This window comes from Triturus cristatus, chromosome 4_1 (assembly GCF_964204655.1).
Source record: "Triturus cristatus chromosome 4_1, aTriCri1.1, whole genome shotgun sequence".
Classification (NCBI taxonomy): domain Eukaryota; kingdom Metazoa; phylum Chordata; class Amphibia; order Caudata; family Salamandridae; genus Triturus; species Triturus cristatus.
In genome coordinates, this window is record NC_140585.1 from 657921630 (window position 1) to 657936814 (window position 15185).

The following is a 15185-nucleotide window of genomic DNA, read 5'->3' on the forward strand; positions in this document are numbered from 1 at the left end:
TTATGAGACCAGGGAAAGATAGCTGGGAAGCGGTCCCGGCTGATAAATGTTATTTACGAGAATGATTAATGCCTGTATTTGGTTCTCTTTCAGATCATTCTTTGGATTGTTGCTGCAGGATGTGTCGGAGCCGGACTGTTTTCGGACTGGTACGACGAGAAAGGAGGGATCCTATCAACCCGGGATGAACTGGGAACCCGAGTGTTGCGTTCCTTCGCTGCATGGGATTCATCATCGAACTTTTGGACCGCACTTGCCAAAAGGGTGACTGACGCCCCTCACTTCTGTTTGACACCGATGAGATCTGTCCATGACATTCTGGCGACCTGCCTGGTTGCTGTCCCCGCCTCATTGGACACTTTAACTCATATTTTTAATGTCTCGAAGGCCCGTCCCAATATTCTCCTGGGTGATTTTGCTACCCATGTATATTGCCCCCTATGTATTGAATTGCCGAACGAGCAAACCCCCATCCAGTCCCAAATACTTACTTATAATATCACACAAGGTGATTTGTGCTTCTTTCTTACGTGTAATCCTAGTGCGATCTCTGAATGTCTACGCCTCAAACTAAAAGGCGCCACTTCATTTACCGCTCACGAACGGACTTTGTGCTTTCAAAGGACACCGACCACATGTGTTTCAGTTCAGAACAATATGACTTGTAATAGTTTGGTAGTTACACCCAGTCACTATCGCACGATGTTACTACCTGCCGGATGGCTTTTCTCATGTGGTAATACTTCCTGGCCATTTGTCCCTGCAAACATTTCCGGAGGCCCTTGTGCCATTACGAGACTCAGTTTGTTGATGTTTGCATCGCACCCGAATGCCAACTCTCGTGTGCTTCGAGATACTGTAATGTTACAGGAGGATTGTGACCCATCTTTGCATTTATATTCCAAGTCTGAATACCTTAGCTTAGCTGTTTCAATTATTGGTGTTCCTGCTTTGGCGGTTTATAATGCCAAATCTATTGGGAAAATGGCCTGCTGGATGGTGAAATCTATTAATCATACTTCTACAATTTTGTCTGACATACTATTAGACGCCCAGGGTGAACGTAGGGCCATTTTGCAAAATAGAGCAGCCATTGATTATCTTTTGCTTAAACATGGACATGATTGCTCGGACTTCGAAGGTCTCTGTTGTTTTAACTTGTCTGACCATACACAATCCATTCGTGCTCACATCGACAAGTTGCGTGACTTCACAGAAGAAGTTAGAAAACACATTGACCAGGGCTGGTTTGACTGGCTCTTTAATTGGTTACCTGATATACACGCGCTACGCCAAATATTAGGTGGTATTTTGATTGCTGTTGCTGTTTTGATTTCTATCTGTTGCTTTATTCAGTGTATTCCTTCATTATTTCAATTCTGCACACTTGGTACTAGACATAGATCAGTTAGCTTTGTTTCATATTATTCTTCCACAGATGTTAGCTCCATTTAATGAATGTATAATAGACTGAAGTCAAGGGTGAAATGTACTGCTCGATCTTTCCGGTCTTATTGTGTTGAAGGGTGATTTAGGTGACTTCAGTCTCTTTCCATTCAAGTCTAAGGGTTAGAGTAGTGTATAGAGCCTATTTATTAGGCACTTCGACATGATCCTGTGTTCTTCCCCATAGATCAGGGTTTGCATATATATATCCTAGGGGATAGATTCGTTAGCATTAGGGGTAATCTGTTCTGTAGTGAGGGTATTTCATGGAGCCGTGCTGAATTCAGGCCTGGTAGGCCTTAAACGGGAGAGACTCCATCTTTCCTCCTGCTCTGGCAGCTCGGGATGTTTCTAGGTCATAGGCAGTGTTTTAGTTAGGAGGTGTTATTTGCTTGGAGAGAACCGGTTCAGGCCGGCCCTTATCGAAGGATTGTATTTTTCTTCATGCCGAAGACACTACATCAGGCCGGCCGGCTGGGAACGTGTCCTTGGCACGGGGAGGTACAAGAATTTGGTGGGCGGCAGGTTACGGGCTGGAATTTTCCATGAGGAAATGCACGTCTATATTAGTAAAAGTTTGAGGCAGATACTGGCACTTGCTTCTTGTCCATGGGCGGCACCTGGCCGTTAGTAGTAAAGCTGCTACTTATTCCAGGGAAGACAGATGACAAACTTGGAGGTGGAGAAAAACCGAGAGATAGATATTCCAAAGAGAAGAGAGTAGCCGATGAGGAAGAGGTCCCAGTGACTCGGAGAGGGAGACGGGAGTAAACCCGTGATTGCGGAGGTGTGACTTCCAGGCGAAGCCGAGGCGCAGACGAGAAGGGAACCTAGATGACCATTGAGTGCAGGCTACATACGACCAAGGTGATGTCAACCCCTTACTATTAGAGTGTACAACTTAATCTTTCACTTTTCTTTGCAGGTTATGTTCCGTGAGTGTGCATGTAATAACTAAATAAAGTATTCAGTTTGTAGTAAAGCAATATGTGCTACGTGTTCTTGTGTAAGAGGGTAACCTATTCTTCTAGTCAGCTGTGACTTAACATGAACAGATGTTAATCCTGATCAGGTAGGTGGTAACTGAATAAGGGAGAAAGGAGCCCTTCGAACTGGGGAACAAGTTGTGCTCAACTAGCTGTCTTTGTGTGATCTGATATATAGTAACACTGATGTCGTGGTAATTATAGGATGAACTCGTGCTAAGGCTGCCGTCTGGGCAGGAAGTCCTGGGTCCATTTGGGACCGCGAGGCTGTGACTGCCGTCTGGGCAGGAAGTCTGTGGCTGCCGTCTGGGCAGGAAGTCCTGGGTCCGTTTGGGACCGCGAGGCTGTGACTTGTCTAAAGCTGCCGTCTGGGCAGGAAGTCCTGGGTCCGTTTGGGACCGCGAGGCTGTGGCTGCCGTCTGGGCAGGAAGTCCTGGGTCCGTTTGGGACCGCGAGGCTGTGGCTGCCGTCTGGGCAGGAAGTCCTGGGTCCCTTTGGGACCGCGAGGCTGTGGCTGCCGTCTGGGCAGGAAGTCCTGGGTCCATTTGGGACCGCGAGGCTGTGACTGCCGTCTGGGCAGGAAGTCTGTGGCTGCCGTCTGGGCAGGAAGTCCTGGGTCCATTTGGGACCGCGAGGCTGTGACTTGTAGGTCTTGGTATATATATAGTAGGAATTCCCTGTCCTTAGGTGGTACATATATGTGGTTATTTAGGTGTAAATAGGCCCTAGGGAGGGGGTAAAGTTCTGGTTTGGGTTAGAGAGGCTCTGCTGAGCGGGTTCCGAAAACCCAAGCAGAACATTTGGCGTCACGAACCGTTTACGAAACCTGTGTGCGTTGTGGTTGTCTTGTGTTTGCTTTCGGCGCGTGCGTGGTTTTGTTTGCATTTTATTTTTGTATATTTGTGTGTATAGTTTTTATTTTTCTTCCTTCTTTTCTTTCTCTTCTTTTCTTCTTTTTCCTTTTTCACGATGTTTTCTAGAAGGTCTAAATCTACTTTTAAGTTGCCCGTTGATATTCCCGGATGGGATTCAACGCCTTATGAAGCCTTGGCCCGTGAGTGGGCTGATACCACTGGTTTGAGTGAGAATTGGAATTCTTCTTTGGAGCTGGCAGAGCCGGCTGATGTGATTGCTTGTTTGCAGAAGGCACCAGTATCGAAGGGTGAGGAGATTCCTATTTTGGGGCGCAGAGGTTGGATTCTTTTGTCTGCATACAGGATTCTGCATGAGAGATTGTTGAAGTTACAGATATCTCTTAAAGATGTGGAAGCGCACTTTGTTGAGATTCAGAATTCTCATACTTTGTTGCGGTGTCAAAATAAGTTGCTTGCTGATAAACTTGAGACTTACCAAACTATTGCCGAACGGGCGGCTGTGCGAATTGCTCGTTATAAATACAAGAACAGGCGCGGTCGGGTTTCGACGCGAAAGGTGCGTCTGGTCGTGGCGACAGCTGGGCTGGATTGGAATCCTGATGAATGGGATGGTAATATCTGGAACTCGACGGATTCTTGTTCCTCGGGTGAGGAGTCTGCCAAGCGCGAGTCTTCTCGCTCCCGCCATGATTGTAAGTCTGCTTCTCGCACCTTTGATGGTGCACCCCGTGATTACGCTCGTTCTTCGAGTGGGATCAATGCTTCTTACACTGATTGTCCCTCTACGAGTACTGATCGGGCTCCTTGTGATGCTCGTCCCGCGGTTTCTGCGCATCCAGTTTTCCGTCGGAAGTTGCAGCAGTCTCCCAATGCTCCGCAGGGTATTTCTTTGGACTGTTTAGAAGACTTTACTCAGCAGGAAATTAGTGATATTTTGCAGCGATTTCGGCAGCGAGCTGGTGAGTCCTTGCTCACATGGATGGTGCGCCTTTATGAACTGGGCGCTGCTGGTATTATGTTGGATACTGGCGATTGTTTAAAGTTCTGTTCCTTGAGTTTGGATTCTACTGTGCAGGATCATTTTCGTAACTATAATGGTGTTGGTCAGATTTCTTTACTCCAATTGGCGACTGAGGGTTGTAATCTAAAATATCCTACTGAATCTGACTGGCCTGTGAATGACAAGCCGTGGTATACTTTGCGTGATGCTGCTCAACGTCTCAAAGAGGAGGTGATGAAAACGGCAATTTTTCTGGGTACTGCTGACAGGTTGCTTGATGGTTCATTGACATCTTCTGTGCGGAACCGTATCATTCGATCTTCCCCTGTTGCTTATAAGCAGGTCATGATGACTTTATTGATTAATCAGACTGGTAACGTATTATCTACGGTTTTGGAATCGGTGCGCCAACTCGGTGAGTTGGGTGAGTGGTTTAAACCTGAACGGCAGTCCCGGCCTGACACTCGTACTCCTGGTGAAAATAAACTTACTAGACGTGATATTTTTTCTGGTCTTCTGGCTGATGGTGTGCGGAGGGAGGATATTGATGGTGAGACTACCGCTCGTTTGTGGGAGTTGTTTCGCAAACGTGGCTTGGATCGAAAGGAGGGTGCCCGGCGTGTTCGGACCACTGAGTGTGATCGTGGTGGTTCTGACGGTAGCGGTGATGACGACCGCCGTGGGCGCTCTGTTCGTCGTGATGATCGACGTTCTGCACGTGATGTGTCCCCCCGTCGAGAGAGAGACAGGGAGAGAGAGGGGGAAAGAGAAAGGGGGAGAACTGACTATGCTTACAGCAGACGTAGAGATGATAGGGATCAATCCCCTGAGTTGAGGAGGAGAGAGGATCGTCACAGTTTGGTCGATCGTAACCCGCAGTACAATGCAGAAGATACGAATCCGTTCCGTACTGGGAATGGATATGAACAGGAGGTACCGATACCTAAGAAACGTGAGAGTCTTTATCCTGATCTATCCTGGTACACAGAATGCAGTAAGAATGACTAGGAAATAGGTCAAGCTCCGGTACACAGATGGGCTCACAGAGATAATAGACCCTATGTAGATATTGATATTTATTGGAGACATCGTAATATCCAAAGGGCCCGAGCATTGGTAGATACAGGAGCGGAGGCCACTCTTATTCATGGAAAATCAAAGAAGTTTACAGGTCAGCCTTTTACTATTACCGGATTAGGTGGAAAAGAAACCCCTGCAGTTCAAACTTTGCTTGAAATGAGAATAGGTAGAATTCCTAGAAAAGAGTATTCTGTACTAGTAGTGCCACTTCTAGAATTCATAATTGGGATTGATATTTTGAGAGGAATGACTTTGCATCTAGATGACGGATGTTACCAATTTGGAACAACGCATTATATATCGTCCAGACCTATACGGGTTGGTCGTTTAAGAATGCCCCCCATACAAGTTCCCCATGCGACAAAAGTGGTTTGTCAGAAGCAGTATCGTATTCCAGGTGGTCATGAGGAGATTAGTACCACTATTCAGGAGTTAGTGGATGCAGGAGTCATAACCCCAGTTACTTCTGCTTGGAATAATCCTGTTTGGCCGGTGCGTAAGAGTGATAACTCTTGGCGCATGACCGTTGATTATCGAGAATTGAACAAGCACACACCCTCTTTGACTGTTGCAGTACCGGATGTTATTACACTTATTGAGAGAATCCAAAAGCATCCAGGTACATGGTACGCGTCCATTGATATTGCCAATGCTTTCTTCTCAATTCCGATTGCCCCAGAGTGTCAGGAACAATTCAGTTTTACGTGGAACGGGCGTCAGATGACGTTTAGAAGTCTTCCCCAGGGCTATGTGCATAGTCCTACGATATGTCACCGGCTGGTGGCAGAGCATTTGGCTGAGGTACCGGTTCATCCCCAAATTCAGATATGTCATTATATTGATGATGTTTTGATCCAAGGCGAAACACAAGAGGAAGTTCAGACCCAATTAGACGGAGTCATTGAGTGCCTGCGTGAGAAAGGTTGGGAAATCAACCCAGATAAATTGCAAGGTCCGTCCCAGGCTGTAAAATTTTTGGGTATTAATTGGCATGAAGGGCACCGTGAAGTGATCCCTCAGGTTAAACAGAAGATTCTTGATTTTGCAGTTCCTAGAAATAGGAAAGAAGCCCAGAGCTTCATTGGTCTGTTTGGCTTTTGGCGCCAGCATATTCCTCATTTGAGTCAAATATTGGCCCCCTTGTACCGGGTCACGCGTAAAAAGAATGCATTTGAATGGGATAAACCGCAGCAAGATGCGTTTAGTCTGGCAAAAGAGGCAATTCAACATGCTCTGGATTTATGGCCTGTACGTGATGGTGACGTGGATTTGAATGTGTCTGTACAGGGCCTTTATGCAAATTGGAGTTTGTGGCAGAAACAAGGCAGGAGTAAAGTACCGTTAGGTTTTTGGACCAAAATGTTACCTGATGCTGGTGAGCGTTACACACCCTTTGAGAAACAGTTACTTGCTTGTTATTGGGCTCTGGTGGATACCGAGCAATTGACTTTGGAACATGATATAGTTCTGCGTCCGGAAATTCCTATCATGCAGTGGGTCCTGAGTTCGCCGAAAACTCACCGAATTGGACACGCTCAAGAGGCGAGTGTGATTAAATGGAAATGGTACATACAAGACAGGGCACGTGTGGGCCCGAAAGGAATTGCTTCTTTACATGAGCAGGTGGCGCGAGCGCCATCGACTGAGACTGAGAGTGAATGTTCCGTACCTTTAGCACAGGAGTCTCCTGTCAAGTGGGGTAAGCCTTTTGATGATTTGTCCGCAGCGGAAAGAAACCATGTTTGGTTCACTGATGGTTCAGCGAGGTTTATAGGGATGACACGGCACTGGAAGGCGGTGTCCTATAATCCGATCACACAGAAATTGTTGAGCACAACTGGTGAAGGTAAAAGCAGCCAATTTGCTGAGCTTTACGCTGTTTACCAAGTTTTGAAACAAGAGTTACCTGGTACATGTCATATTTTCACTGATTCTTGGTCTACTGCCAATGGACTGGCTGTTTGGTTGCCAACTTGGCATTCCCATAATTGGAAGTTACATTCCAAAGAATTATGGGGAAAAGAGTTATGGCAAGAAATTTGGGAGATGCTCCCACAGAGTACTGTTACAATCATCCATGTGGACGCTCACACCCCGATAGATTCTCTTGACAAATTTTTTCATAACATTGCAGATGAGAAGTCTAAAATTGCTGAGGCAGTGGTGGACAGGCAAGATTCTGATATTGCGGGATTGGCGAAATGGGCACACCAGAAGGCAGGACATTTTGGAGAGAAGGCCACTAGCAGGTGGGCTGCTGATCGAGGAATTTATATTCCCTTAGATTTAATCAAAAATGTTATTTTACACTGCCCCGTTTGTCAGCATATCAGACGGCGTAAGGTGCCCCAAATTGTTAAAGGTCATTTACATCGCGGCAAATTGCCCGCTCAAATTTGGCAGATCGATTACATTGGTCCACTTCCCATGAGTAGGAATTGTCAATATGTTTGCACTATTGTTGATACATACAGTGGCCTGCTGGTAGCCCTTCCCTGTAAGCAAGCTACCCAATTGAATACCATTAAAACATTAGAATTAATTATGATGTACTATGGTGTGCCATTCCAAATTCAATCTGATAATGCATCCCATTTTCGTGGAAGATTGGTACAGGAGTTCTGTGCGGAAAACAATATTGAATGGATATTCCATATCCCCTACTACCCACAGGCCTCGGGCCTGGTGGAGAGATTGAATGGCCTGCTAAAGGACCAGCTGCGTAAGTTAACGGATGCCAAGTATAAAAATTGGCGAGACTTTTTGCCCCAAGCACTATTGATTTTGAACAATCGTCCTTTTTTAAATGCTGAATCTCCACTCATGCGTTTGTTTCCCCCGAATGCGGAGGCTATGCCTAATGAAATCAGAGAAACCGTGATGTATTGGGAAATTACTCCCGGAGCTTTGGCTCCATGTAGAGCGACCCCAGGGTCGGCAGGTTTAGACTTGCATGCTATGGATGACATTGTTATAAAAAGTAGAGATCGAGTCATCATAGAGACAGGTGTTGGTGTTCAGATACCACCTGGAAATTTCGGATTGATCGCCCCTAGATCGGGGCTGGCTGTAAAAGGCATTCAGGTGCTTGGAGGAATTATCGACAGTGATTATCAGGGAGAGATTAAGGTGCTCCTGCTGAATAGCAGTGAGATTGACTTACTGATACATCGCACTGACCGAGTGGCTCAATTACTCATAATGCCTGTTTTCAGTGGTGTATTAATGAAAGGCACTGCTCCAACGTTGCTAACTGTACGTGGCCAGAAAGGTTTTGGCTCCACGGATAATCCTGGGGCCAGAGTTTGGGTGCAGTCGCCTAAGAATCCCCCTGAACAAGCAGAGGTCATTGCCACCGGTCAGGATAATACCATTTTGGTTATGAGACCAGGGAAAGATAGCTGGGAAGCGGTCCCGGCTGATAAATGTTATTTACGAGAATGATTAATGCCTGTATTTGGTTCTCTTTCAGATCATTCTTTGGATTGTTGCTGCAGGATGTGTCGGAGCCGGACTGTTCTCGGACTGGTACGACGAGAAAGGAGGGATCCTATCAACCCGGGATGAACTGGGAACCCGAGTGTTGCGTTCCTTCGCTGCATGGGATTCATCATCGAACTTTTGGACCGCACTTGCCAAAAGGGTGACTGACGCCCCTCACTTCTGTTTGACACCGATGAGATCTGTCCATGACATTCTGGTGACCTGCCTGGTTGCTGTACCCGCCTCATTGGACACTTTAACTCATATTTTTAATGTCTCGAAGGCCCGTCCCAATATTCTCCTGGGTGATTTTGCTACCCATGTATATTGCCCCCTATGTATTGAATTGCCGAACGAGCAAACCCCCATCCAGTCCCAAATACTTACTTATAATATCACACAAGGTGATTTGTGCTTCTTTCTTACGTGTAATCCTAGTGCGATCTCTGAATGTCTACGCCTCAAACTAAAAGGCGCCACTTCATTTACCGCTCACGAACGGACTTTGTGCTTTCAAAGGACACCGACCACATGTGTTTCAGTTCAGAACAATATGACTTGTAATAGTTTGGTAGTTACCCCCAGTCACTATCGCACGATGTTACTACCTGCCGGATGGCTTTTCTCATGTGGTAATACTTCCTGGCCATTTGTCCCTGCAAACATTTCCGGAGGCCCTTGTGCCATTACGAGACTCAGTTTGTTGATGTTTGCATCGCACCCGAATGCCAACTCTCGTGTGCTTCGAGATACTGTAATGTTACAGGAGGATTGTGACCCATCTTTGCATTTATATTCCAAGTCTGAATACCTTAGCTTAGCTGTTTCAATTATTGGTGTTCCTGCTTTGGCGGTTTATAATGCCAAATCTATTGGGAAAATGGCCTGCTGGATGGTGAAATCTATTAATCATACTTCTACAATTTTGTCTGACATACTATTAGACGCCCAGGGTGAACGTAGGGCCATTTTGCAAAATAGAGCAGCCATTGATTATCTTTTGCTTAAACATGGACATGATTGCTCGGACTTCGAAGGTCTCTGTTGTTTTAACTTGTCTGACCATACACAATCCATTCGTGCTCACATCGACAAGTTGCGTGACTTCACAGAAGAAGTTAGAAAACACATTGACCAGGGCTGGTTTGACTGGCTCTTTAATTGGTTACCTGATATACACGCGCTACGCCAAATATTAGGTGGTATTTTGATTGCTGTTGCTGTTTTGATTTCTATCTGTTGCTTTATTCAGTGTATTCCTTCATTATTTCAATTCTGCACACTTGGTACTAGACATAGATCAGTTAGCTTTGTTTCATATTATTCTTCCACAGATGTTAGCTCCATTTAATGAATGTATAATAGACTGAAGTCAAGGGTGAAATGTACTGCTCGATCTTTCCGGTCTTATTGTGTTGAAGGGTGATTTAGGTGACTTCAGTCTCTTTCCATTCAAGTCTAAGGGTTAGAGTAGTGTATAGAGCCTATTTATTAGGCACTTCGACATGATCCTGTGTTCTTCCCCATAGATCAGGGTTTGCATATATATATCCTAGGGGATAGATTCGTTAGCATTAGGGGTAATCTGTTCTGTAGTGAGGGTATTTCATGGAGCCGTGCTGAATTCAGGCCTGGTAGGCCTTAAACGGGAGAGACTTCATCTTTCCTCCTGCTCTGGCAGCTCGGGATGTTTCTAGGTCATAGGCAGTGTTTTAGTTAGGAGGTGTTATTTGCTTGGAGAGAACCGGTTCAGGCCGGCCCTTATCGAAGGATTGTATTTTTCTTCATGCCGAAGACACTACATCAGGCCGGCCGGCTGGGAACGTGTCCTTGGCACGGGGAGGTACAAGAATTTGGTGGGCGGCAGGTTACGGGCTGGAATTTTCCATGAGGAAATGCACGTCTATATTAGTAAAAGTTTGAGGCAGATACTGGCACTTGCTTCTTGTCCATGGGCGGCACCTGGCCGTTAGTAGTAAAGCTGCTACTTATTCCAGGGAAGACAGATGACAAACTTGGAGGTGGAGAAAAACCGAGAGATAGATATTCCAAAGAGAAGAGAGTAGCCGATGAGGAAGAGGTCCCAGTGACTCGGAGAGGGAGACGGGAGTAAACCCGTGATTGCGGAGGTGTGACTTCCAGGCGAAGCCGAGGCGCAGACGAGAAGGGAACCTAGATGACCATTGAGTGCAGGCTACATACGACCAAGGTGATGTCAACCCCTTACTATTAGAGTGTACAACTTAATCTTTCACTTTTCTTTGCAGGTTATGTTCCGTGAGTGTGCATGTAATAACTAAATAAAGTATTCAGTTTGTAGTAAAGCAATATGTGCTACGTGTTCTTGTGTAAGAGGGTAACCTATTCTTCTAGTCAGCTGTGACTTAACATGAACAGATGTTAATCCTGATCAGGTAGGTGGTAACTGAATAAGGGAGAAAGGAGCCCTTCGAACTGGGGAACAAGTTGTGCTCAACTAGCTGTCTTTGTGTGATCTGATATATAGTAACACTGATGTCGTGGTAATTATAGGATGAACTCGTGCTAAGGCTGCCGTCTGGGCAGGAAGTCCTGGGTCCATTTGGGACCGCGAGGCTGTGACTGCCGTCTGGGCAGGAAGTCTGTGGCTGCCGTCTGGGCAGGAAGTCCTGGGTCCGTTTGGGACCGCGAGGCTGTGACTTGTCTAAAGCTGCCGTCTGGGCAGGAAGTCCTGGGTCCGTTTGGGACCGCGAGGCTGTGGCTGCCGTCTGGGCAGGAAGTCCTGGGTCCGTTTGGGACCGCGAGGCTGTGGCTGCCGTCTGGGCGGGAAGTCCTGGGTCCGTTTGGGACCGCGAGGCTGTGGCTGCCGTCTGGGCAGGAAGTCCTGGGTCCATTTGGGACCGCGAGGCTGTGGCTGCCGTCTGGGCAGGAAGTCCTGGGTCCATTTGGGACCGCGAGGCTGTGACTGCCGTCTGGGCAGGAAGTCTGTGGCTGCCGTCTGGGCAGGAAGTCCTGGGTCCATTTGGGACCGCGAGGCTGTGACTTGTAGGTCTTGGTATATATATAGTAGGAATTCCCTGTCCTTAGGTGGTACATATATGTGGTTATTTAGGTGTAAATAGGCCCTAGGGAGGGGGTAAAGTTCTGGTTTGGGTTAGAGAGGCTCTGCTGAGCGGGTTCCGAAAACCCAAGCAGAACACCATCTACAGGGTGTAGATTCCTTGTTTAGGTCCTCGATTACTAATCACAAAGTTTCAGGAAAAGTGCTTAGTTTATCTAATACAGAACTGCAACTATAGATATTTATATTGGCCTTTACTTTGCCTCTGGCACATTCAACATTATTATTGATATTACCAAGTTATGTATCAATGGCAGCTATGAAGGACACCAAGATTTGTAGCAGGTCAGCTGGCAAATCAAATTTATCAGATAGTAGAGCACATACTCAAAAATACAAAGCTCAAAGTGGGACCTCACAAATGTATTTCTAATCATCCATCATCATTTATTAGCAAGAAGATTACCTTACAATTTTGAAAATGTCTAGAACTAGAAAGACAGACTGTAAAACAGAATGTAATAAGCTAAAAGCTATACACTCCCAAATACCTACTGGTTTAAGAATTTGCTGATGACAAGAAGTGGTACAATGGATACTGCTCTTCAGCACAATAGTTTCAATGATGGTTAGTGACGAGCCCAGCACCTGTGAAGTAGAAGTATGAATCCATTAAATAAAAATACACACTGAGACCAAGGATAACAAATCACTCTCTAGACTAATTCTTTAACTGTCAATTTAGGTATACACAAAGGTTGACCAGTCTTTGAGTGCAACAAAACGAATGGTCTTTGAATGCGTCACTCAGAAGATCTGGAGAACAAAGAACATCCAATTTAACACAGGGCGACAATCTCACAATGTGTATGCAACTTTGGATTTGTATGTTACACTATTGTTTTTTCCAGCCCTTAGAAAGTTGCGGTGCGAATTTTCCCAGTGACGAAACACGTGTTGGCTGGCTGAGGGTATTGAACAAATAAAGAAAGAACCTGAAGAATACATGGACGTCTGGATTGATTATACCATTACATTTTGGATTCACTTGTGTGTGCCTTGAGGCTTATCCTCAATAAAAAGGAGCAGTATCTCCTCTGGAGTTAAGGTTGAGTTGACAAGTTCACATAAAATGCACTTTTGGATCATTCATAACTTTTGGACAATTTACCAATTTTGCACCAATGTAGGAGAGCTCTGGTTCTGCTAAATCTGGTTCTTTGTTCCGATATTTGAGTGAGTGAAGATTGTGTGGATAATATCAATGGGGCTGGGCCATTTTAAGCCAAGAGGGGTTTAGACGAAAGAACAATTGTACATGCAAGATACGACCAATAAGCCATTTAATTATAAAGCTGTTCTCACAAGATATATTGTATTCATATTTTTCGAGTCTTTCTATCGTAAGAGAGGCTACATCAGGTACAGAATTCCAGGAAATTATATATATTTGAACAGAGCACTAAGCAGTAAGATTGGATAGCAACTTTTGCACTCACACTTTATTAAGGGCGTGATGAGCTCGCATTATTTCCGGGAGTACCGGAAATACTCTAGGGTGAGAAAGTCGGTCAGCGCTCTAGATGCTGACTTCCAGAGGCTTCATAAGCACGGCCTCAGCGCGAGCCCAGTGATAGATACTCTTATCATAGGTCATATTTGCACGTTTTGATCTACCCTGCTAAAATTGTTTTAACTTGTTACTTATTTGTTTTAGATTGAATGCTGTGGACTTGCGGTATTTTGGTTGCTAACTAATTGCCGTTCCTAGACATCTTTTAAAAAGTAGTTTTTAGGTACCTTTTTAAAAAATCTATATTGCACAGTTTTGAATCTGAAACTAAACAAACAATTTTTAAACTTGCTTACCGGCTGGTTAGCAACTTTTGCACTCGCACTTTGTTAGGGGCGTGATGAGCTTGCATTATTTCCGGGAGTACCAGAAATACTCTACGGTGGGAAAGCCGGTTGGCGCTATAGATACTGACTTCCAGGGGCTTCATAAGCACGGCGGCGCGCAGCGGGTGCGCGCTGGCGCGCCAAAAGCAATCCCGCCAGTCAGTGCTCAGCGCCAGCCATGCTGCCAGTTAGAAGGAATATTCAACGGGGACAGACGTATTTGCTACTCAAGTAATCAGCTCCGAGCTATAGCTGAGCAAAGGGGCAACGCCAGCACTCACAAGTATGAAGGGGGTGAGAATATAGCCTTAAAAGTCACCAGAGGGAATGTGCTTAAAAGTAGCTTAATTAACGCTAGATCCGTGGTGCAACACCACATGGAGATGCAACTAATGTTAGAAACTCATGATTTGGATGCACTATTTCTGACAGAATCTTGGATGTGCCCTGATTCAGACCTTGAATTAGGATTAGCATGCCCACCGGGATATAAAGCCTTTCACAAGCCACGTAAGAGTGGCAGAGGGGGTGGGGTATGGATCATTTTTAAAGAGAATTGGAATTTTGCCGCAATGGAAATTGATGATGTGGAGGACCTTGAAGGTCATTTATTGACTGGAATAGTTTGCTACAGACCACCTGTCTCTGCCTACCTCCAGCAACAAATTTAAACGAAATTCATCTGTTTAGCATAACAATTGACTGTAATCATCATCAAACCATCACAAAACATTGATGTATATGAAAGACGAATCATAGCTTCTTCTTGTTGAAGTGTTATTTATTCACACTTCTACCATGATGAAAAAAGTTCATGTTGCGAAGTTCTATAACATATGAAATATAGCTTGATCTTCCCAATGCATTTCGGGCGTAGTATTCGCCCTTCTTCAGGGGATATCTAAGAGTGAAACATCAAACAATTACATTCGATAGTTGAATTTTATAAATTCATGAGGAAACTAAGACTGCGATACTTTTTTTCCACTCAAATTTGTTCCGCTCCAACGGTCAGTGAGATGGAATACAAGGAGTTCAAACCTAAAAGCACTTTCGTATCCCCTGTGTCACATAAAGTGCTAGACACTTTTGAGTCATTGGTGAAACATGATCTATTACATCTCAGCACACCTTCGAAAAAACACCAGAATCTGACACCTCAGGACAAAACAGCATTGAAAAGTTTGAGGACTAACTCCTCCCTCACATTTCATTCAGCTGACAAAGGTGGTGCATTGGTTATTATGGACACAAGTTTTTACGAATCCGCAATCAGTGAAATGCTGTCTGATGAGTCCACTTATGTACCATTGCAACAGGATCCAACAGCAGAGTTTCAAGACATTTTGATCACCATTCTTAAACATGCTAAAGAC

General features: G+C 45.2%; 1 protein-coding gene across 7 annotated transcripts in view; it reads right to left on the reverse strand.

The window, feature by feature from the left end:
• Positions 1–15185, reverse strand: part of PPHLN1 (periphilin 1) — a 578487-nt gene that overhangs the window by 541237 nt on the left and 22065 nt on the right. For all 7 annotated transcript variants that reach the window (XM_085653062.1, XM_085653061.1, XM_085653060.1 and 4 more), the window contains exon 2: positions 12466–12558. In XM_085653062.1, coding sequence (XP_085509188.1) covers position 12466 — 1 coding nt within the window. In that variant the 5' untranslated portion in view covers positions 12467–12558. The remainder of the gene's footprint in view (positions 1–12465; positions 12559–15185) is intronic.